This window comes from Sus scrofa, chromosome 9 (assembly GCF_000003025.6).
Source record: "Sus scrofa isolate TJ Tabasco breed Duroc chromosome 9, Sscrofa11.1, whole genome shotgun sequence".
Lineage (NCBI taxonomy): Eukaryota > Metazoa > Chordata > Mammalia > Artiodactyla > Suidae > Sus > Sus scrofa.
In genome coordinates, this window is record NC_010451.4 from 87,242,588 (window position 1) to 87,266,345 (window position 23,758).

The window sequence follows — 23,758 nt, forward strand, 5'->3', positions numbered from 1 at the left end:
ACCATAGGTGCATGAGTTTATTTCTGGGCTTTCTATCCTGTTTCATTGATCTGCGTGTTTGATTTTGTGTCAGTACCATACTGTTTTGATGACTGTAGCTTTGTATAATCTGAAGCCAGGGAGCCTGATTCCTCCAGCTCCCTTTTTTTCTTTCTCAGGGTTGCTTTGGCTATTCAGGGTCTTTTGTGTTTTCATACAAATTTAAAAATTTTTTGTCCTATTTCCGTGAAGAATGCCATTGGTAATTTGATAGGGATTGCATTGAATCTCTAGATTACCTTGGAAAGTAGTGTCATTTTAACCATATTAATTCTTCCAGTCCAGGGACATGTTATATCTTACCATCTGTTTGTGTCATCTTCAGTTTCTTTCATCAGTGTCTTATAGTTTGTGAAGTACAGGCCTTTTGCCTCCTTAAGTAGGTTCACTTTTAAGTATTTTATTCTTTTTGATGCATTGGTAAATGGGATTGTTTCCTTAATTCCTCTATCTGATCTTTCATTGTTGGTGTATAGATATGTAAACATATTTTTAAGTTTTTGGTCAATTTTGTTTGGTTGATTTTTCTCCACATTATAGGTTATATTTTCCTATTTATTTGCACACCTGATAATTTTTGGTGGATGTCAGACATTGTGAATTTTATCTTGTAGAGTGCTGGATGTATTTTATATTTCTATAAATCTTCTTGAGCATTTTTTTTTTAGTGGGATGCAGTTAGTTTCTTGGAAACAGTTTGATCTTTTCATGTCTTGGTTTTTAGATTAGTGTCTGAGTCCTCTACCCCAAACCCTATGAATTATAAGTTTTTCCAGTCTGGCTGGTAAGAACAGGCACAATTCTCAGCCCTGGTGAATGCTAGGTACTGTTCTCTCAGATACTTTCAGGCAGTTCCTCTCCTGGCTGTAGGTTGTTTCCTCATATACATATGCTGATTGGTACTCAGCTGAAAACCTGCGGAGGTATCTTCTGATCTCTGGAGATCTCTTTCTGTTCAGATTTCCTCTTTCTGGTACCCTGTCCTGAGATTTTCAGTTGTATTGATTTCCCTGGTTTCTCAGATACCTCTCTTCAATGAGGGATTGTGCTGAGCTCTGTCTCGATTTTCCTTCCTAGGTTCATGGTCTGGAAGCTGGGTCAGTAATAGGGCTCATGTCATCTATTTCTTGTTTCTTAGGGTTCACCTTATGTTTTTCCTTTCTCAATGCCTGGTCTCTACTGCTTGAAAACTTGTACAGTGGTTTCATTTTCTCTGGCAGAAGGGCAATTCCCATCTCTCTTACTTTGACTTGATTGGAAGTGGTAATCCTCCATTCATCTTCTCTTTCATGTAGCATCTTATTGGTCAATATAATTTTGGACACAGTATACATATTTAATACTCAATTTAATGCAGTTTGTTGAAACATTCTTTCTACTTTTCAGTTAGAAAACTTTCTATGATGAGTGCTTTTCACTGTAAATATATTTTCAAAAATTGTTTTAAGAGTCAGTTATGTCCTGCATTATGCTTGATGATTTCAATCATTGCCCTATTCAAAACCACTCATTCCTAAGGCTAGCCAGTCAAAAATTAAGATGTTAAATTTTTTAAAAATAATAATTTACGTATTTTTAAGTGAATAAAAGATGCTACTGTAGGGAAGTACCATGTTTTTATTAGCTTGTTTTTTAAGAAGGATTGAAGCCAAGTAGCTTTTAAATAATCTATTCTTGAATTTGTAGATCTGAATCATCATAAAACAGCCAGTAAATTGCTGTCTTTTCAAATTATATCACTCTTTATGGAGTTCTTTTTATTTATTTAGAAGAGTCTTTAGTTCATGGGTAGGCCTTTTGAATGTTCACATACCAACTAGTAGTGAAACAGGTGCTGGTGAACTATTTCATTTTCATTTTATTTCTAGTATTTGATAGAGTACTGTGAACTGATATGGGACTAAAGCGTCAAAATTCAGGAGCATATCTTGCTGTAGTGCATACTTGTTACTTCAAGAGTTTTCTGGCAGTAAGGGCACAATTGACTGTGTTAATTTAAAAGAATCTTTGAGGTAGTATAGTTCCATATGCTGTAGGAATATGTCAATGATTTTTTTTTTATTTTATAATTTGAGTTTTTAATGTAGTCTTTTGAAAGCTAGTTGTTAAGCATGGCAAGAAGACTAGAATTGCTTTAGAATTCTTAGGAAAATAATTTTGTAGGAACAGATTAAAATTAACTTTAACTTTCTTCAGCACTGTCATAAATACCAGCAGGATGAAGCCAAAATTGTGGCAATGTTACATTGCGATGTTTCCAATATTTAAGCATAAAGGTTAGGCTAGATTTATATTCCCTTGTAAAACCGAACCAAAATATAAATTATTTATAGAATTTTAAGAACAGACTCTAAAAATTGAATAGTACTCTGTGGTGGAGACCACTAGTTGTCTCACAGATCCCCCTTCTCCATCAGACATAGAGCCCCTGACTTTGTACTGGGGATAGACCATTGGAGAATAAAGATGACCTTTCTCAGCTTCCCTTGGAGCTAGGAATTATGCCATGTGGCATGTAGTTCTGGTCATATGATGGAAGCAGAAGTGATTTGTGTGACTTCCTGATGCCCATTAAAGGAAGGGGTGCTCTCTCCTTCCCCTTCTCACTTGCTGGGAGGTGGCTATGGTGTTGGACTCCCTTAGAAATTGCTGAAGAGGCCAGCACTCTAAGGGTGGCAGAGGAACACATTTTTAAAAAAGGTCTGGGGCAGTGATGATGGCTTCTCAAGCAGAGATGCCATAACAGCTTGGAGTTTCTTGTGAGTGAGGTAGAAACTTCTAGATTGTCTAAGCCACTGTTGTTTGGTGCCTTTGTCACACATAGGCAAAGCTAGACACATTATTCCCACCATTTTTTTATTTTGTTTTGTTTATAAGCCATGTTAGTAATTCCTTTTTCCATGCATCATAATCCAAAGTTTTTCAAAGGACCTCATTAAAAAAAAATGGACTAGTTTAATATTGATCAGCTGAAGAGGCCAATGCATTTAAACCTATCTGGCTGTTCTCTGAGAACCTTAAATAAAGATTTGAGGCACATAATCTTTATGTTGACTTTGGAGGAAAACATGGTTTGAAGAGAGAGAAAAAGCTGAATTATTCAACTTTCTACTTTGCTCACATTCACCAAATATTTTTTCTGTTTTTCTGTGTTTTGTATTTCATAGCTGTCAGATCCCAAAGTCTACTGGGATGGCTCTCTGTGCTATTCTACACCATTTACTACTCCCCTTTTTGGAACCTATCATCCCTGAACCTCTGAGATGTCACACCATGAGTTTCCTCCCCTGCTTCTGCTCTCTCCTTGGTCTCCTTTATGGAATCGTCTTTAATCCTCCCCTTCCTTGTGGATATACTCTGATTCTTGGCTCATTATTCCTTTTACCGTGTGTTAGGGAGATAACAAATTGACAGCTAGTTGATAATGCATAGGATTTAAAGAAATATTGTATTAATTGGCAGTATTTAAAAATCATGATATTTAACATGAAATTCAGATTTTGGTTTCTTTTGACCAAGGAGAATTTCTGACAACACTGCACCAACATCCTCATAATATTAGATGGTTTTAGCTGAGTTATAGGTACTTCCTAAGACTGGATATATTCTTTCTTCTTTGTTATAATCCCCATCACTCCCTATTACTTACATCTTGTATGTTGCATTTATTTTCATTACTTGTCTGATCTTTTAGGCATTTAAGTTTCTGATTCTTATCTTCCTGGCTAATTTAAGTTTTAAAATAATCTTTTCTAAAAGTGATTTCGCTTTTCTTCCCTATCCTTTGTAATTCCAGTCCCTCCTCTTGATCCCTACTAATACTCTCCTAGTTAACTTTCACCTGGCTTGCTCACAGTAGAATTCAAACAGACTTCTATGCTTCTTTTTTTATCCACATCCTCTAATCATCCTCCATACTGATTCTAGAGTGACCTTCTTAAAGTTAAAATTTTAATATGCCTCTATCCAGCCCTAAGATTTTTGAGTGGCTCACCTACCTTCTAAATGACAGCAGGCTCCCTAGAATCATTGTGAGTGTAAAATGGTACAGCCACTTGGAAAACAATCTAGCAGTTCCTCCAAATGTTAAACATAAAGTTACTGTATTACTCAGCAGTTCCACCCCAAGTTGTATGCCCAAGGGAATTAAAAACATATTTCTAGACAAAAATGTGTACATGAATGTTCATAACTATTATATCAGCTAAGAAGTGGAAACAACCCAAATGTCCACTAACTGATGAACAGATAGACATGGGATATTAATACAGTGGTCCATAAGGAAAAGGATCAAGAACTGTTTCATGTTACAACATGGATGAAACTTGAAAACTTTATGCCAAGTGAGAAAGGCTAGACTGTAAGGCCCTTTTGTAAGGTCATGTATTGTTTAACTCAATTTATATGAAATATCCAGTGACAAAAATAGAGTAGTGGTTGCCAGGGGCTGGCGGGAGAGGAAATGGGATGTGACTGCTAATGGATATGGGTTTCTTTTTTAGGGTGATAAAAATGTTCTGGAATTGGGTAGGGCTGATGGTAGCAAACTGAATATCCTTAAAAAATCACTGAATTATAAAGTGTAAAGGGTGAATTTTTGTTATGTCAATTTTATCTCCAAAGAAATCAGAGAACGTAACTGATACGGCTTTTGCTACTCTCTCCAGGCTCATTTCCTGGTACTTTCATCTTCCCACTTCTCTAACTTGCCCCTTTCTCCTTGTGCTAGTATACTAATCTCCAGTTTTCCTTCACCTCCTCTGGAATTTCTTCTTGTGCATCAGTGCTGGATTACTTAAGGGGGATTAGGTAGAATCTCCAGAGCCAAGCAGGAGCACCCTATAAAATGAAAAGAAATTAACTTGGAGGCGATTATCCAAATTTTGCAGTCAGAAAATCTATAAAGAAGCTCTTTTAAGTTTCAGCATGCATACGTATTCATTTTTATAGTTTTTAGTTTTAGTAAAATATGATGGACGAGGTGTGGGGAACCATATTTTAAAGCAAACATCATGTCAGAGTCTTAACCCACTTTTACTGCCCACCCCCATGCTGTGTAGGCTAGGAGTATCACTTTTGTGACCCCCCAAACACTCTGGACACTCCTTGTCACCCCGAATGCTAACTGTTTATTTTTCTGTCTCCCCGTCTCCAAGGCGACTCCCTGGGCACAGCTCTGTCTCTCTCGTTTTTCTAGCTATACAAGTAAATCCTACTAATTCTCCATATAGAGTATTTGGCAAAATTTGAATAAATGAGTGGACATCCTCAGTGGACATCAAGTGGGAGAGGTAGCTTATATTTGCTTTACTAAAGATCAGAGATCTAAAGACTGTTTAAAGATGCCTTCGTTAAACACAATCTGATCTTTCCTTCTTTCTCTCTCCCCTCCCCAAATATTCTCCCTCTCTCCCTCCTCCCCCACCCCCGCCACACAGAGGCACAGACACACAGCCCTTTAAAAAGCCATTTCAAAAAGACTAGAATAAAAAACATGTGAGAATTTTCACTTTTCTCAACCTGTGCACCTAAGGAGGGTGTTAGATTTAAGGCCTAAAGGGGGTATTAAAATGGCACTTTCCCCAACAGATTTTTGAAGTGTTTTTTGTACTTTTCCTTTTCATGTCAGAAAACTCATAAGTTAAAATTCATGTACTAACATTAACTCCCAGTTTGGATTTTTTTCACTGTGCAGTAGCAAATAGTGGCTGGTTAATGTTTTCTCTTTGAAAAATGTGATTAAACCTAATTGTTTATAAATGATCCCTTACTTTTTTTTACTTTTGATTTTGAAAATCTAGCAGTTCTTTCTATCCTATAGTGTCTGTTCTCAGACCCTGAGACAAAGGTTTGAGAGCTGGTACCTTATTTAGGAGGCAGAGAACATGTGAGTAGAAGTGGGGAAAACAGTCAGGAGAGGGCGTGTATTAAGCCAGCTACACTTTTAGGCAACTGATGCTTAATTCTTCCGAGGAAACTAGAGGAATTAGAATTATCTATCCAAGAAGCAAGGGAGTTGGGTGTTATACCATAGGAGTTGGGTGTTATACCATAGGACTCCTTATGGAGGCCGCTTCCAGGCTGCTGTGTAGGTCCAGTGAAAACCCCCACGCAGCAAAATAGAAGTGTTGGCAGTTGGAAGTCTGTGGGCATACATGAGAGTAGTAATGGCCAGGGGCCGTGGGTGGGCATCGGCAGAATCCGCTATATATGGAGATGGTGCACCACTGTGAGAGGAGTGCTAGAGTGTGAAAAATAGAGAATTGGAGTTGGCCTAACTTAGGCATTTCCTCAACCGTTAGATTATGTGCTGAGTATTGTGCTAGGTGATGGGATATGCTGATTTATTTGTTGAGGTGCTTAGCTTTTTAAACCTCAGGTTCTTCATTTTTAAAGGTAAACCTATTTTCCTCCTTTCAAAGTTGACACATAAATGAGATGACGTTCCTGAAAATGCGTTGAAATGTTTAAAGCAGTATTTCACATTTATTGTTACAGTATTTACCCTGAGAAAGCAGTAGAAATGGGGTTAACTTCATAAACTTCTCTCTTATCAGGGATCTGTTAGCCAGTCAAAAGCCTTTTTTTCTTAAGGCTTTGTGAAACTGGCCTCTCCATGCAGTTTGTATATAATAGTAAATATATAAGTTCCATGAAAGGAATAAGGTACCATGGAAATGATTATTTTTAGCCAGCTGGCACTGAAGGCATCCCAGGGAAAGTGGATAATATGAACACTCACGTAAAAGGTAGGAATTAGTGGAAACGGGGAGTTTATAAACAGTGCATTTCTGGAGATATTGAGTTCAGGAGGCAGTGCAGGTGAGAATATACTCAGTGCCCAGGTTAAATTTTTGGGTCCATGAATTACCTAGGACAGGGTGACAATCTTTCTCGGTTGCCAACTAGCTGTGTGATGTCTGATTGGTTACTTACGTTTTCTTAGCCTTTCTTTCCTTAACTGTACATTGGGGATCTTGGTACTACCTATAAGATTGTTTTAAGAGTATTTTGTAAGGATAAATGAGATACATTATGTAAGACAGAATAAATTTTCAGTAACCTCGTCTGTAGCTTTTGGTACCAGTGGAGTTTCAGATCACATCTTATTTCTTGAAGAGGCATCTAGTCCATGCCATGAAAGATTTCCCAAAGTATATGGAACATTAATCATACAACATCTACGAGAAAAAAGGATTATGAAGTGAAAAAAAAATTGAGAAACCCTGTGGATCATAGATGGACTTCATGGAGAGTCACATTAAGATATTAATAGTGCTGAAACATCTGGGAGTGAATAGACCTTTTTGACTTTGTTTAATACTGTATATGAAATTTCTTTAATCACTACCTTCCCTTATAGTCACATTGTATAATCTTTGGGAGATGCCAATTTGAAGAGCTTCATGAGGTAGATCAAGCAGATTTACTGGTACTTATAGATCTACATTAATATCATCAATCTATAGTAAATGATAAGTAATAAAATATTTTTGAGGTTCTCTGAGATTCTGTATGTCTCTAAGGCACTTTGCTAATCATTTCCCCCACATCAATTATTACATGATCTTTTACTGTCTCATCCCTCATTTTCTATACAGAATGTATCGCTTGCCCTATGATTTCTCCTAGGCCTTAGATATGTTCCAAATGATGTTTTTTGGCCTGACTTGAGATAATTTAAAGAACATTCCCCAGACAATTCTGAAAGCCGCCTTCCAAAAATACTTGGAGTAATGCCACCATCATTAAACTAGGCAGATAACTTTCAAGGTGAATGGATTTAAAAGGGACAGAGGCTACTTAGATGTTACTTTCTCTGCAGAATAAAAGGTTTATCATTTTATAGTCATGCAGGGAGTGCAGAGTTCCTACTCTTTGCTTGTCCCTGTGGTGGATATGGTCAATCCTGGGCAGACATTCATAGTCTAGTGGAGGAAAATAAATGTTCAACGTGAACCATCATGGGAGGGCATAAATACATTCATGGAAGGATCTGTGTACTTTGAAAGTATGAAGGAGGGGTCTGCCTTGGGGGTTAAAAAAAGCTTCGCAACATCAAGGATACTTATGATGAGCCTTGACTACCCTGTGAGTGGTAGAGAGAGGATATTCCAGGCTGAGAGAAGTAAAGGTACACAGACCCAGAAATGGGAAAGAGGGTGGGGAACTGCAACCATGCGAGTGCAGATGGAGGATAAACTCTTCCTGGGAAGGTGGATGAGATGAGGCTGGGAAGTCCTAAAGGGCCCTTATAAGTTCTGGGGTACAGAGTCTGGGGTTGTCCTCTAGATGGTAGAGAACCACTTGTAGATTATTAGACAGAGATACCCAAAGTCATAATTTTAAAAAGATTGTTTTGGTGGCACTATGAGTTTAGTTGGGGTAGGGAAGACAGGAGTAAGGAGCTTAGGAGCCTGTTGCAGTGGTCCAAACAGGATGAGTCTAAACTAAGGTGTAGTGGGAGTGACAATGGGGAAAAGGGAACAACTCTGAAAGATGTTTAAGAGATGAGGAGTTAGACTATCATGAATGACTGGATAGGAAGAATAAAGAGAAGGGGAAATCTGGGATTCCCCAGATGGGGCAGGGTTGAATATTGGCATCATTCGGTGTGATTGTGATTCAGGAGAGAAATACATTTTGGGGGACATTTGCAGAGTTCCCTTTTGTACTTGCTGAATTTGAAATGCTTATTGGTTATTCATTTGAAGCTTTATTGGTTCTTAGAGTAACTACTCTAAAAGATAATGTAGTAGACTCGGAGGACAGGGGCAAGAAAAAAAGTCACAAGTTTTCTGTGCCTGTGAAGCTTACAGCCTGGGGGAGAGACAGATATAAACAAGTAATTACTTAACTAATCACTTAATTAGTATGTAAATAAGAAAGGGACCTAACTCATAAGGCCATGTGCAGTCTGTTCTGGAGCTTAGCAGAGCAGTCTGGTGTGTGATAGAGATTTCGGGGTCCTTGGTGAATAGTTGCTAACCAAAACCGTTATATCCCGTAGGCTAGGTTTGCAGAATGAGCAGGAAAGGGGACTGAGGTTAAAATAGCATGAACATTTAAGGAGAGTGGTGGATTAATAAAGCCCTAAGATACATCTGGAAAAGAATTGCACAATAGTTGGAAGGTGTATGGAAAGGATTAGGAATGTGGCAGAGAGGTCAAATAAGATAGGTATACAGAGTTCTGTGGCTTTGGAACTTCAAGTACATGTTGGATGTAACAAGGGCAGGTAGAGGAAAGTGGGAGGTGTACAAGCCATATAGTATGCCGGAGCTGGCTTATACTGGTTTGTGAGAGCTGATTGTTACATTTTCAGGAATTGTGCAAGTTGGTTGTTTAAAAAAAAAAGCCATTTTTGAAAATTAAGTTATGTACACTTACAATTAAATAAATTATATTAAAAATAAATGTAACAAATATTCAAAACTCATACTCAATTATTCTATTGTTATTTTCCTATTATCTATGCTTTTAAGTTTACTTACATCTATTTTCTCTGAATGGTAGATGTGCTCTGTCATGGTGTGCCAGTGCACATCTCTTCTGAGGTCTGTGTTTGTTGACTTCGCTTTGGTATCTCAAAATTAGCCTTAGAGTATTTACACCACATGAACTGGCAAATGCTGCAAATCACAGATTGTGTTGCTGATTTTCTAGACTTAAAGTGATATATTGTTAATAATGCAGACTAAATGCAAATGTATGTTGGAAATGTAGCAGTTACATTGTGAATGACACAAAAAAGTGAGGAAATGGTCTTTTAAATATTCTCTAAATATATAAACTGTTATAAAGTTCAAGGAAGTTGCTCTCATTATTGATGAGCAAGAGAAGTTTTGACATATGTATTCATTGTTTCACTTTCATCTTATTCATTAATGCAGAGGAAGCTATCAACCAGCATTCGTGTCAGAACGTACCAGATTTGGTAAATATCATTGAAAGCATTTTGTAAGAAATGGTTGGCTATGGCTATATGGAATTTATAGTAAAGAATATTATATATTTTATTATTATGTATAAATTATGTGCTTTAGACTGGTAAAAATTTATAATAAATGTATATATATATACACACATATGTGCATATTTATGTTAGGAGAGCTGCTTGCTAAACATTTACCAGCATACAATGGCTGTATATATAGGATGTATGGATTCAAGTGGAATCTACTCCTTTGAAAAGCATGGCAGAGAAGGGGTGTTTCCTAGGCACTAAGTGGTAGGTAGCCAGAAGACATTTGCAGATTTGTGGAGTTTTTGTTTCGTTTTGTTTTTGTCTTTACTTGAATGGATTTTATAGCCCTAAAGAGAGGAGCCAGCAGTGAGGGAGAGATTGATGGTGCAGAACAAGGTAAAAGCAATGTTGGAAGAAGGTGACAAAGATATGGTAGGAAATAAAATGCAGACCATGGTGGGAAAATTAACCTTGAACACAAGGAGGGCCCTTATTCCTGTAAGGAGGAGGAATGATAACATAAGACATGATAAATTCAAGTACATGGACATTAAGATCATTTATACCAGTGAATTATAATTTAAGAAGTAGACAGGATGAGATCAAGAAAAGAAAGGTATCTGTTAATTTATGAATAAATTATGGAATAAGAGGTGACTGACCAGGGCAAGTTTTTATGCTGATTTAATCTCTGAAATATTGTGTTCTATTTTTAGTCTGTTTTTTCAGGTGGAAATGTTTAAATAAAAGTGAGAGACAATTTAAAAGCACCTCATGTACTTAAATGCCAAGTTTTATTTGTTTTACTGAGCCCTGCAATGTAATGCTACATTTCCATGGACACAGGTTGAGTTTCTACAAGATGATCAGAAATGGGGTATAATTTGAGGTTGACTAAACTGCATTCATTGCATGCATGGATAGTTTGAACACAAGGTAAAATGTTATCCAGACTGCTGAAGAAAACAAGATTTATTTTGGAACATGACTTTTTTCAGCATTATAATTTATGACTTTTTCACTTGGATTCTTGCTTTTAAACACACTTGTATTTATATATATGCTTCAATCAAAGACATGCATAACATTTTGCTTATACTGTCTCAGTTCTATTAGTTTTCCACTATTAAAATTTATGGTCTTTATTTTTCTCTCAATTGAAGCATAGTAAAATGAAGAACTGTTTATTGTCATTGTGCTTTAACATCTCAAGTCTTTTCAGATTATCTTAAATACTCAGAAGTACTGGTACTGATTATGCTCAGTATGGGTATTGATATTGAATATTACATGCATCTGGTTCTCAGTTGTTAAAATAGCTATTGGTTTTTGAGTCTGACACTGTGGTTACCTTCTTTGCAGTTTAATAGCACCTCATCCATCTGGCTGAGGATCTCAAGGCCTCAGCCTTAACTTTTGGAAGAATAATGCCTCATTCTTTGTTTAGTGTTGTTAGTTAGAACACTGGTAGCCCTGCTCAGACAGCTGGTCCTTGTGCTTGTTGACCAATTCATGATTGCAAGATGCTACTGCTAGTCTAAATATCCTATTCATGTTTAATATAGAAAAAAGAGCAGGACAGGGAAGGGACAGCACCGGGCATGTATGTGTCCTGTCTAACAGGAAAGCAGAAGCTTTAGAGATACTTCTTTGGGGGAGTTCTGCTTAGACCTTATTGGCCACGCATAGGGATAGGAGAGTTTGGAAAGTATTTATTTGGCCTTGTAGTATTATTAGTGGGAGACAGCAATGGAGAAGTTGATAGAGAAAGACTTTGGTTGGTTCATTAATAGTGTTTGCCAGAGGGGAGGATCTTAAGTCCTGTCTAGAGCCAGCCTTCACATGTCTGTTACTTATCAATTTAGGACTGTTTTGCCTGGAGAGCAGCATTTTTAGTCTCCTTCCCTGCAGGCCTGGGAGAAGTTTTGCTGGCCTACATCTAGACTTTACTTTTTTTTTTTTTTGTCTTTTGTCTTTTTAGGGCCTCACCCACAACATATGGACGTTCCCAGGCTAGGGGTCTAATCGGAGCTGTTGCCGCCGGCCTACACCACAGCCAACAGCAACACGGGATCCGTAGCTGCCGGCCTATGCCAGAGCAACAGCAATACTAGATCCGAGCTGCATCTGCGACCTACACCACAGCTCATGGCAATGCCAGATCCTTAACCCACTGAGCAAGGCCAGGGATCGAACATGCAACCTCATAGTTCCCAGTTGGATTTGTTTCCACTGTGCCAAGATGAGAACTCCCTCGACTTTACTTTTAATTAGGAAGTAAGGTATGAGACAATCCATTCTTCAGTGCCAGTCTAGATAGAGCAGTCCAAGAAATGAGACACAGCCCTGCAGTTGAAAGGGTACCAGTGTTAACAGCATCTCAGTAACAAGTGTGGCTGCTGGGAAAGCTCCCGTGAAAAAGATTAGCAAGGAAAAAAATAATTTCAGAATTTGCCTAATAATACTTTTTGTGTCTGAATGTTTTAAACAGGTATATAGCTGCATACGTTACTGGGTTGTTGCCTGGTTGGTGTGGGACTGTGCATCAAAACTTCTTGTTTGGAATGTTAGGTTTTTTTTTTTCCTTGCAGCTAAATATACTAGAAAAGAATGAAATTTAAGTTAACTGCGGGATACTTGGGAGCCCTGAGAATGGTTCTGAAGGTCTGAAGTGGAAATATTTCCAAAATCCATGTTTAAATGAATCTCGCACTATTCACACCTGCAAGAATAAAATATTTCTGACCCTTTAGGCATGGAATAAGTCTTTATTTTTGATTTGTGAGAATAATTTTTAAAGGACAGAAAATTTGCTATGTACATAAATGAAAAGCCAATTATTAAACTATTTGCAAAGATAAATCCCACCATGAAGATATAATGATATATTTAGATATATGTATATATATATTTTTCTCAGATCTTATTGTATTCCAGTATTGGGCTAAGCGATTAATATATACTGTTTTATATCCTTGACGTATGTAGTTTCTGTTATTTTTCCCTTTTTGAAGAATGTGATGCTCGTAGAGGTTAGGTTACTTGCCCAAGGTTTCAATGCCAGCATTCATAGCAGCTGTGATTTGAAACCAGGCAATTTGCCTTACCTGCCAGGTGTGGGATCTGTGCTCTTAATAATAATAACAATTAGGCATTGTGCCAAAGATTTTATAGTCATTTCATTTATGATTCATTAAAATCCTAGATGTTGGTACTATTATCATCATCCCTGTTTTACAGCTGAGGACACTGAGAGATTCAGTGGCTGTCTCAATTTTTCACAGCTTCCAAGGCATGGCTTCCAGCCGAGGTGGTCTGACCTGACTTCATATGAACCCTAAGCTCTTTACTACACTGCTGTAGAGTTAGTCACATGTTTGACTTGTATCTTGGTAGTTTTCTGTAAAATGTAATGTTTACTTCTAAAGAGAAAGTTTCATACACATTGTAAAATTCCAGAAAATCCTTCTGGTGTTTCTCAGTGGTTTCATGCTAAGAGACAACTTTCTTCTGCCAGATCAAATTTAGTGTACGTTAATGAAAATTTGATATGAATTGCTTTGATTCTTGCACATATGATGAGAGCCACTTTTGATTGACTGAGTAAATTTTTAAAAATCAAAATTAACAAAATTTATATTAGGAAAATTCTGAACTGAGAAAATTTCACACAAAAATTCGGCAATTATGAAAGACTATGGCTGCCTGGAAAAGTTATGTTTTGTGTTACTTCCTGATATTTTACAATAAGGGAAAAGTGATCATTTTTATTCTCTAAATACCACTTTGCTTAAAGGATATTAATAGAAAGTAATGTGTGCTTCCTTATACTGTGGATTGTGTTTGAGAAGAAAATGTGATTGCTATTCAGTCTCAAAAAATAATCTACTTCATTACAGAAACATTCATATTAAATTATAGTTCATTCTAGGCCAGTGATATTTGATTTTGATTCAAATGTATGTAAAATAAAATATAATAAAAATCGGTATGTGAAAAAAAAATCAGCTCTGTATTATTCCAGGCACATTTCATCACCTAACTCCCTTTCACCCAAATTCAATGCTATATTTTATAGTAATTGACTCATAGGAGAAAAAGATCTGTGACTTCTATCTTGCTGCATGACCTTGGGGAAAATTGGCTTAAATGTATGAAAGGATATTTCAGGCATTGACTCAGACTAAATAAATGTGCTAAATTTGATACAGTGAGTGGGAAATTTTTCTCACCACATGGAACCACTAATGAGCTTGGGAAGTAAACATGGTTAAGTAGACATAGTTGCCTTTTTGTTACAGTAATTCTGGATTGGACCATTAGCATGAATATCATTTCAGTGAACTTCAAAATAGTAGCTTTAGAACTGACTAAAAGAAAAAAAAAAAAACTAATCCAAAAAAAGTCTACAAATGAGAGAGCTATTGTGGGTTGGATTATGTTCCCCCAAAATATAGGTTCAAGTCCTAACCCCTGGTACCTGTGAAAGTGACCTTATTTAGAAAAAAGGTCATTGTAGATAAAATCAAGTTAAGATGAGGTCATACTGCGGTAGGGTGGGCCATTAATCCAATATGATTGGTGTCCTTATGCAAGGAAAAGAGACACACAGGGAGAGCACCTGTGCCAACAGAGACAGAGATGACGATGCGGCACCAAGCAACCCAACGGATGCTAAGGATTGCAAGCCACTAGCAGAAGCTAGGGAGAGGCAAGGGAGGGATCTACCCAGAGCCTCAGAGGGAGCATGGCCTTGCTGACACCTTGATCTCAGACTTCAAGTGTCTAGAACCATGAGAGAAAAAACATCTATTGTTGTAAACCACTTAGTCTATAGAAGCTACAGCAGCCCTAAGAAACATAGGAGAGGTAACAATGGGGGCAGTGATGGAAAGTGTCAGTGGTAGTGCTCTGTGGATTTGCCTTTTCTTTTTTTTTTTTTTTTTTGTCTTTTTGCCTTTTCTAGGGCCACTCCGGTGGCATATGGAGATCCCCAGGCTGGGGTCTAATCGGAGCCATAGCCACCGGCCTACACCAGAGCCACAGCAACGCGGGATCCAAGCTGAGTCTGCAACCTACACCACAGCTCATGGCAACACTGGATCCTCAAGCCACTGAGCAAAGCCAGGGATTGAACCTGCAACCTCATGGTTCCTAGTCAGATTCGTTAATTACTGCACCACGACGGGAGCTTCGTGGATTTGCCTTTTCTCCTGTAGCTCCACATCTTCCTTCTTCTCCCTAAGTTATTATTATGAACATCAGAAAACTGGGTTTTGTTTCTTTCTCCATCACATGCCTTTGCAACATTACTTAATTACTCTGAGTTTCATTTGCTTTATTGGTGAAGAGAGGATCTCCTACCCTTTTGAATAATAATTAATGGCCAACATTTATAGGAATTTTGCCCATCCAGACCCAGGACACAGTGCTTAATGTGCATTATTTTATCTACTTCTCCTAAGTATTCCATGAGGAATGTATTATTATTACCCCTACTTTACAAATGAACTAAATAATTACCTTTCTGTGTGACTTCTCACTTTGTCTTGTCTTATCCCTTTAGAGACTTGAACATGGGAGTCAGAGCTGAAATACTGTTAGAATTTATGTATCCTTGATAAAAAAGGTAACAACAGATACAAAACTTGACCTAATCTAAGTAGAAAGGAGGGGAGCTATTGGAAAGGGTTTTTACTCTCACTTTGGCCATTTTTCAGTTTTTTCATGTGCAGAACAGAGGGTACCTATTTTCTTTTTTAAAATTTATTTTTATTATACTTTATCCTTTTTAATTATGAAAAAAATCTTAATATAGTTTCCTTATTTTGTAGCTAGCTTGAAAATTTCATTATTGGAGCTAATTCAGGTTAAGATATAATAAGGAAATTTACTGGTATAACTGCCATTATTGATACTCACAATGTCTTAGGCACTGTTTTATGTACGGCAGCCTATGAGGTTGGCAATGTTATTATTCTGCAGCTTACAGACTGAAGCATAGAAAAGTGACTTGGTCAAAATTGCTGGTCTTTAAGTTCTTCTCTATTTGGCCTCCAGAGTCTATTTTTGTACGTTTCTGTTAGAGAAGGCCATTAACCCAGGCACTTGGACCAATTTATCAGATTAATGATCAACTTGGAAGCTAGGCATCTGGACTCTGAGAGATACTGGCTGAAATAGGTTAGTATGGGAAATCTGGAAACATTTGAAAAGTAGTATGCTGAATGGAGTAGCTTAAGTTTTGGGAGGTAATGACATGAGGATGGCAGATGTGTCAGCACAGGGATATCAAAGATGAACTTGCTTTCCTTCAGAATATTTAAAGCTATTCTAGAATGGGACTAATTGATCCTTAGTTACCGTAATTAGGGCCAAGCAAAAATTCAGTATCTTGTACCTAGCTTTTTGGTTGCTTATATTCTTCCTTCTGAGAATATGTTAACAGACTTTACACTCTACTGCTAACGTGGATCATTGAGTAAATGGTAGGTTATAACTCGGTAATAGGAAAGATGTTATAGTTAAAATCAGAGTGCATGCATAATAAGTCCATTCCATTCCACTTCCTTGGAAGGTATAGATACTGTGTCATATGCCTCTAATATGAAAAATTCTTAGAAAATACAGCCAGCAGTGGTGTTTCAGTAGGTCATAGAGGCAAAACTGATTTGACCAAGCAATGTATATTGGTTAAGTGAAATATGAAAGACTGTCTGTTCTATCTCAGCTAAGGAGGATGTTTGCCATGGAAAATGTTTGTTATGGCACAGTAGAGAGACTGAAGCTACTGGTTTCTTGCTACTACCCAAACTTGCCTTGGTTAAATTTGTCTTCTGTCTTCTAGAGCCTAGAGAACTGTCAGTCTCCTGAAGAATTGGACAGTATAGTGTAGGAAACAGGAAGAGAGTTTGAAGGGTTTAGCCAGTTTACCAGAAGCATTTATTGGGAAAATGTACTTGGACAGTAAATAGACACTGGAAAGTCTGACTGTCTAATTTGGATTTCTCCATATACCTGTCATGGTGAAGTGAAATATCTATTGGTCTGGGAGTAAGTGTGTCAGTATTTTGGTCACACCTCTGTATAAATTCACATTAGGACTGGAAAGCGGTGCATTGTGGCAATAACTTCATAATGTCAAAGCTGTGGGTTTTTACGTTCCATTTAACTTCCCCCAAACTCCTTTTCAACTTACAAAAACTCATAGGAGTTATATTGAGAATGTATTTTATCAAGTGTTGATCAACCCCCTGGATATTTGCCATGACCTTGCCCTGCTTGCCATCTTTGCGACCAAAGAGCATTTTCTTGGGTAATATGTAGGAAGTTTGAAATGCAAATGATACCATAATTTTTATCTGAAAACCAAAATCTAATGGATAATGATAGTGTTAACTACTACCATTAAGAAAGTAAGCATTTATTATGGGCCAGATAATTCACTGATATTCTACAGGGGAAGACTTTGTGGCTCCTCCCCTACCCCTGGGACATTTGGCAATGTCTGAAGACATAATGGGTTATTATAAAGGAAGAGAGGAGTGCTACTGGCATCTAGTGGGTAGAGGCCAGGGATGCTGCTGAACATCCTAAAATGCACAGACTGGCCCCCACAGCAAAGAATTATCTGGCTCAAATTCTAGTAATGCCAAGGCTGAGAAACCCTGCTTTAAGCCAGTGTCTTATTTAATTTATATATATGGTGATCATGAAAGATATAAACCTGTCTTACAACTGAGATTCATTAAGAAAAACATAATTTCTTAATGTTTATTAGCCAGCATTTTATCTGTTTCTAATGCTTATTCCTCCAAACACAAACTCTTTTTTTCTACAGTGTCCTTTTTTTGTTGTTGTTCTAAATACTCTTTTTTTTCCTGAGTGTCCTTCACCTCAGTCTCTTCATCTTTAATATGAGAAGATTTTCTATCCTTTACCTAGAAGTCTGTAGTAATATATTTGGGTTGGAGGTAGGTAGTAGGGAGGAAAGATTAAGGGTTTAGAGATTTTCAAAAAGTTGAGGTATTATACTTAAATGTAATATTTTTGGCAAAAATCTGTAGTCATAAGCAGTGTGGGTGAAATACAAAATGTATATTTAGAGTTTAGTGTTGCTCATACATATGCATTGTTTTTAGATTAAGAATGAGAGCTTTTAGTTTTTGCTTCTCTTTGTATCTTTCAAAAGCAATTTGATTTGCTCTTCTCTTGGGCGTGATGGTGATTTGTAGAGCTTGCTAGTTGTTAAAGAATCGAAGACTCTTTGTGGGTACTTAAGGACGAGAGTTTACTTCCATGCAGGCAGTAGGGTAGATTGTGGTGTGTGGACTTAAAACATGACAGAGATATAGATATGTGAGGAAGGCCAAATTGCACTTTGGGGAAAGAAGTGTGGAGAGCCCCCTGAGATAAAAAACTATGTTTTATTTACTCCTCCTGTCACTATTAAGTCTCAATTTTGGGATAAAGCCTGAAAGGTAAATGAGGTTATTGAGGTGAAAGAGGTGGGGAAAGTTATTTTATTTGAACGCTTACATTTTATGGGTGGGAAATGTGACTTAAGAAAATTGATAGGACTCATTCCTCTGAATTTCTTGCTAAAATATTAAATTACCTTTTGAATGGTGTATTTTGAGACTTGTACATCGAAAAATATAGACCACTGCCCTGGGTAGGGTTACATTTGCCATGAAGTTTTACACTTGCACAGAGTCAGGCTTTATTCTGGAGACTTGGGCAGCAGCTTCAGTTGCTTTTTACACAATAATCACATAGAACAAAGGCACCTCTTTGATTTATCTGGTGTTCATTCTGTTAGTAGGTTTAATGAACAAAGGAGGGACAGGACATGTAGCCAAGGTAAGAAGAGCACCATAGCAGTATACAAATGGCACCTCAAAATTATCTTTAGAGAGTTGAAAACAGACAGCCTCTAATCATCACTGAACATTTTAAGGGAGCAATACACAGAGATATGCTCAGTGTGGCAGTCAAGTTAACCAAAAGAATGAATTCCAGCTTTTCAGCGTCAATTTCAGTGCATTAAGAACACTGAGGTTTATTTACTGCCTGATATTAGCTACAGACATCACTATTTTCATAGGCATTCACTGATGATTGCAATTTATTTTTAAGTAAAAAAAAAAGTTACTGTGCTAATGAGAAGAGTTTTAGACACTCTAAAACTTAATATTTTGCAAGGAAAAGATGAAATCTTTAAGAAAAGATGAGATTCTCTGAATCATATCAAACCTTCTTTTTCACCCTTTTATGAAACAAAGCTGCCCCTGTGTTTCTTCAACATGCTAATTCTAATTCCCCAGAAAGCCAACATCAAGATCCATGGTTTCAGCCGAATCTAAATATAAGTTACAGTAATTGCAGTATTGAAAAGTCCCCATAGCATTCAATCATAATATTTTATAAAAGGCAGAGAGAAATGTTAATTCACTTTCACATACAGTTGAAAGATTATGCTAGACTTGATTTTCTTTAGACACCATATGCATATTTACCAGTAGAGTAAACTCTGGTTGTCAGTTATGTGTGTATGTTGGAGAGAATTTGGATATGTTATATGAGGGCAGTATTCTTGTAGGGGCAGAAGAGGATAGAAAGCAATGGAAGTGACATTGAGTGCATGATGGGATTCAGGCATAGCACTGGGCAGGGGATTTGCTAGATCATGTAAAGGTCACAACAGCTCTGGGACCTCAGTGGTATTATTTCCTTTTTACACTTGAGAAAATAGAGACAAAAAAGCTACAATAATGAGGATGTAGTTTTTTTTTTTTCTTGCTCTACCCTGATCCATTTCTATTATCTGGACCAAGAAATGGGGTTTGTTTGGTTGTTTTTGTTGTTGTTGTTGTTTTTTTTTTTGTTTTTTCAGGAGGAGATCAGGTTATAGTTATCGGCTGACTTGAACACAAAGGATTTGGATTCATCCTTCAATACAAAGATCTCTGGTGTTTTTTTTTTCTTTATTTGGAGGGAATATTTTAATACACTTATTCATATACTTGAAATATTTCCCAATGGCCCTAAAGACACATTGGTTACAATGACAGGTTTTGGTACAGAGGACACTTTTTAATTTGTAAGGTAACCTCATCCTCCAACAGAAAATTACTTTAAAAATAGTCTTGTAGGTGACCTTAGTTCTGATTTTGCTTTGTTATTTGGTACTGCAAGAATCACAACGCTTTTTAATTCAGAGCCATTTTATCCAAAATGGCAAAGGGCCGTTGATAAATTTAAAGCCACAGTCTACATGTGATTTTTGCAGCTGATAACTCACTTCCATCCCTGTGTATTTTAATTATAAATAAATATGCAATCCCCAGTGTAAAACAGGTTGCATTCAAAAGTTCAGTTCAAATAGAGTTTGGAGTTTGAAACATTTTTCCATAGAAACAATGTTAGGTTTCCAGGCCAACCCACAAGAGCCTATTTAAACCATATTGTACAGTTTTTGCTCTAAAATCATCATGGGGCCCACACAACATATATAATAATATTTCTATTATTATAAGTGCATTTGAAGTTTGGCTTGGAATAGATTGGAGCTTCACTGGAAGAGATCTGGGCACTTGAAGTCCTCCTGCCATCTTGGCAGTGAGAATCAGCATCTTTTTCTTATGATGCTGTCTACAATTTCAGTATCCTGGGGTGAAGAATATGGCAAGATGAAGTCTCAGTCAGGGAATGGGTCATCGTTTAAGGGTAAATACATAATTCAGCCTGCTTTTGGCTCCAAGCAAGAGACTACTCAATTTGAATATAAGATTTATTCCCACATAAGAAGTTTGTGACAGGCAGTTTCAGCACTAGTTAATCCAACAGCTCAAGAAGTCAAGGCTCTAAGTTAGGTTATGTTCTTAGAAATCTTTGTAACCCCACAGTTATAAGCTACCCACTAAGGCACAAGAATCTTGTCCTTGTGTAACAGACTCTGGTGAAATGATGTGGAGTGATCTCTTAATCTTACTAGGTAGGAAAATATCTCCCAGAAAGCCCTTTGCTTGGAGTATTTCCCTTTACATACCGTTGACCAGAACTCTGAGTCAGCAGTCTGCTCCTAAGCCACTCAGTGGCCACCAAACATCCAGTTGCCAGAACTGGCTTAGAGTCTAGGGTGTGAGGCACATGTTCACCTTCTCTGAGCACATTCCCAAACTCATTTGAAGATCTGCTGATAAAGATGAAGGTGGAACGTCTGTCAGGTGAATGTCATCCATGTCGTGCACATTGTCTGCCACTAGGGAGCAATGGCCTGGGAGAAAGAGATGGTCCTAAAATCCACATTTTTGTTTTAACTGTCTCCAGCTAGCTGAAAAGTCATGTGATTCCATCCCTGGCTCTAGTTTCTATAAAAGAAGCAGGTAGGATAGATCCATTTATTCCTCAGTTTATTCACTCAAGAAATGTTTATTGGTCATCTTCTTTGTTACAAGCAGTATTTTAGGCACAGATAACTTGATTGATGTTTTCTAAATTTTGTTTTAAAGTACTATCAGAGTAGATGATGATGATGGTATGAAAGGACCATCTTCACCTTCTCCTATTTTTTTCTCTTACACCTGCTGGGGGCGTTAAAAGTGCATACGGAGCATACTAGTGCTTCCTAGAATCTGAAGTTCTGAAGTAGGATCTACTTACATTTCAGAGAAGTATCTAGAATTGAGTGAGGAAGAGAGAAGTGTGCTGACGGGTAAATGAGAAGAGCTGCAGGGTACTGAGGTTACCCACTCGTCTTCTAGCCTAGGTCTCAGTGGTAGTCATTCCTGCCACCAGGAACACTGCCCCAGCCTGCCTGAGATCAAGGACTGGGCAAGGGAAGAGGCTATGCAGGCAACATCAGAGTGTGGGTGATGAGGAAAGGGGGAGAGAGAAGCAAAGAAATCCTCTGCAGAGGGAACAGCAGAAATCCTGAGGCAACTTGAGTTTCTGGTTCTTTCTTGAAAGTCCATTTCTATGGGAAACTATGCATATAATCAAATGTGCTAATAATACTGGCTTAGGAGAAATAGATTTTGTTTATTTTTATTTTTATTTATTTATTTATTTATTTATTTATTTATTTATTGTCTTTTTGCTGTTTCTTAGGCTGCTCCCGCGGCATATGGAGGTTCCCAGCCTAGGGGTCCAATTGGAGCTGTAGCCACCAGCCTACACCAGAGCCACAGCAAGGCGGGATCCGAGCCACATCTGCAACCTACACCACAGTTCACGACAACATTGGATCGTTAACCCACTGAGCAAGGGCAGGGACCGAACCCGCAACCTCATGGTTCCTAGTCGGATTCGTTAATCACTGCGCCATGATCGAACTCCCTAGATTTTGTTTTTTAAGTGATGCTAAAATACCTTACAAAGTACTATGTTTTTTTTTTTGTTTGTTTGTTTTTTTGATTCTTTTTTTCTCTTTTTAGGGCCACACCTGCAGCATACGAAAGTTCCCAAGCTAGGGGTCGAATCGGAGCTGTAGCTGCCAACCTACACTACAGCCACAGCAACACCAGATCCGAGCCCTGTCTGCAACCTACACCGCAGCTCATGGCGACACCAGATCCTTAACCCAGTGTGCAAGGCGAGGGATCGAACCTGCGTCCTCATGGATACTAGTCGGGTTCGTTACCACTGAACCACAAAGGGAACTCTGCTATGGTGATTTTTAATTACTCTGCTTTGGAATTCTAGTGAAACCTTTTGGGATAGTGTAGATTACAATAGAGGTAGATTATTGTGTTATCCACTTACTTATCTGTTCTACCTCAGGAGTGGGCATACTTTTTCTGCAAAGGACAAGAAAGTAAATATTTTAGCTTTTGTGGGCCATATGGCCTGTTTTCTAAGTATTCCTTTCTGCTGCTGTACCACAAATGCATCGTTTTGGTAAACAAATGGGCGTGGCTGAGTGCGTGAAACTTATTTATGGACAACTTATTTGTGTTTCCTTCAATTTCATATAATTTAGGGTCATGACTTTTTTTTTTTTTTTTCAACTGTTTAAAAGTGTGAAAGCTACTCTCACCTTGTGAGCCATGTTGAGAGGCCAAGGGTCAGATTTTTCTCTTGGGCCCTAATTTGTTTGCTCCTGGTCTGATTCACATCTGTTTGTCTGTCTGTTTTCCTTCTCCCCTATCTTATCTGTGAGCAAGAATATGATTCCATTCAATTTTTTATGATGAATTCTTATTCATGTAGTCAACCACCTAAACACTTGTAAAAGAGGTAGAGAACAACTGATTTATTGAATTTCTAGTATTGATTCACTTTTATTTTGTAACCTGTACAAGCTTTAAATATTATCATTATTATTGTAAAAATACTATATTTAGCATTTTATAGCCAATTTTGAGTAATGCTTTTGTAAAATGTACTTTTTGTCTAATAATAAATGATCTTGGATCTTGTTGAGACTTGAAAACCACAGATGAATGATAGTGTCATGTCACGTTTTACATCCTCAATAGGGCTCTTGTGTTTTCTGAGACAGACAGGCAAGACTTATATGGCTGTATATTACTGTTTATGAGCCTTATCCTTTACTGAAAATCAAGTGTTTATTCCACTCCTGAACTTAATTAGCAGCTAAGAGCTTTGTTCTTTGTATTTTAAGGAAGCATGTGATTTGTTCATTAGTTCAAAAGCAGATTAATTATTATATCTTTAGTCACCATCTGTAAACACATCTATATTGGTGAGCTCTCTCCTGCTGTGTTACCTTGAAATGCCCTGTGGTGT

The 23,758-nt window shown here is 37.5% G+C and overlaps 1 protein-coding gene across 19 annotated transcripts in view; it reads left to right on the forward strand.

Moving 5' to 3' along the window:
• The window catches only part of HDAC9 (histone deacetylase 9), a 1,028,404-nt gene that overhangs the window by 78,188 nt on the left and 926,458 nt on the right, over positions 1-23,758 (forward strand). For 4 of the 19 annotated variants that reach the window (XM_021102472.1, XM_021102459.1, XM_021102465.1 and 1 more), the window contains exon 1: positions 185-9,976. The exons of 7 other annotated variants lie outside the window; for them this stretch is intronic. In XM_021102472.1, coding sequence (XP_020958131.1) covers positions 9,927-9,976 — 50 coding nt within the window. In that variant the 5' untranslated portion in view covers positions 185-9,926. Of the gene's footprint in view, positions 1-183; positions 9,977-23,758 lie in introns of those variants that run through there. 8 more of the 19 variants (XM_021102460.1, XM_021102461.1, XM_021102468.1 and 5 more) reach the window with 6 other exon arrangements.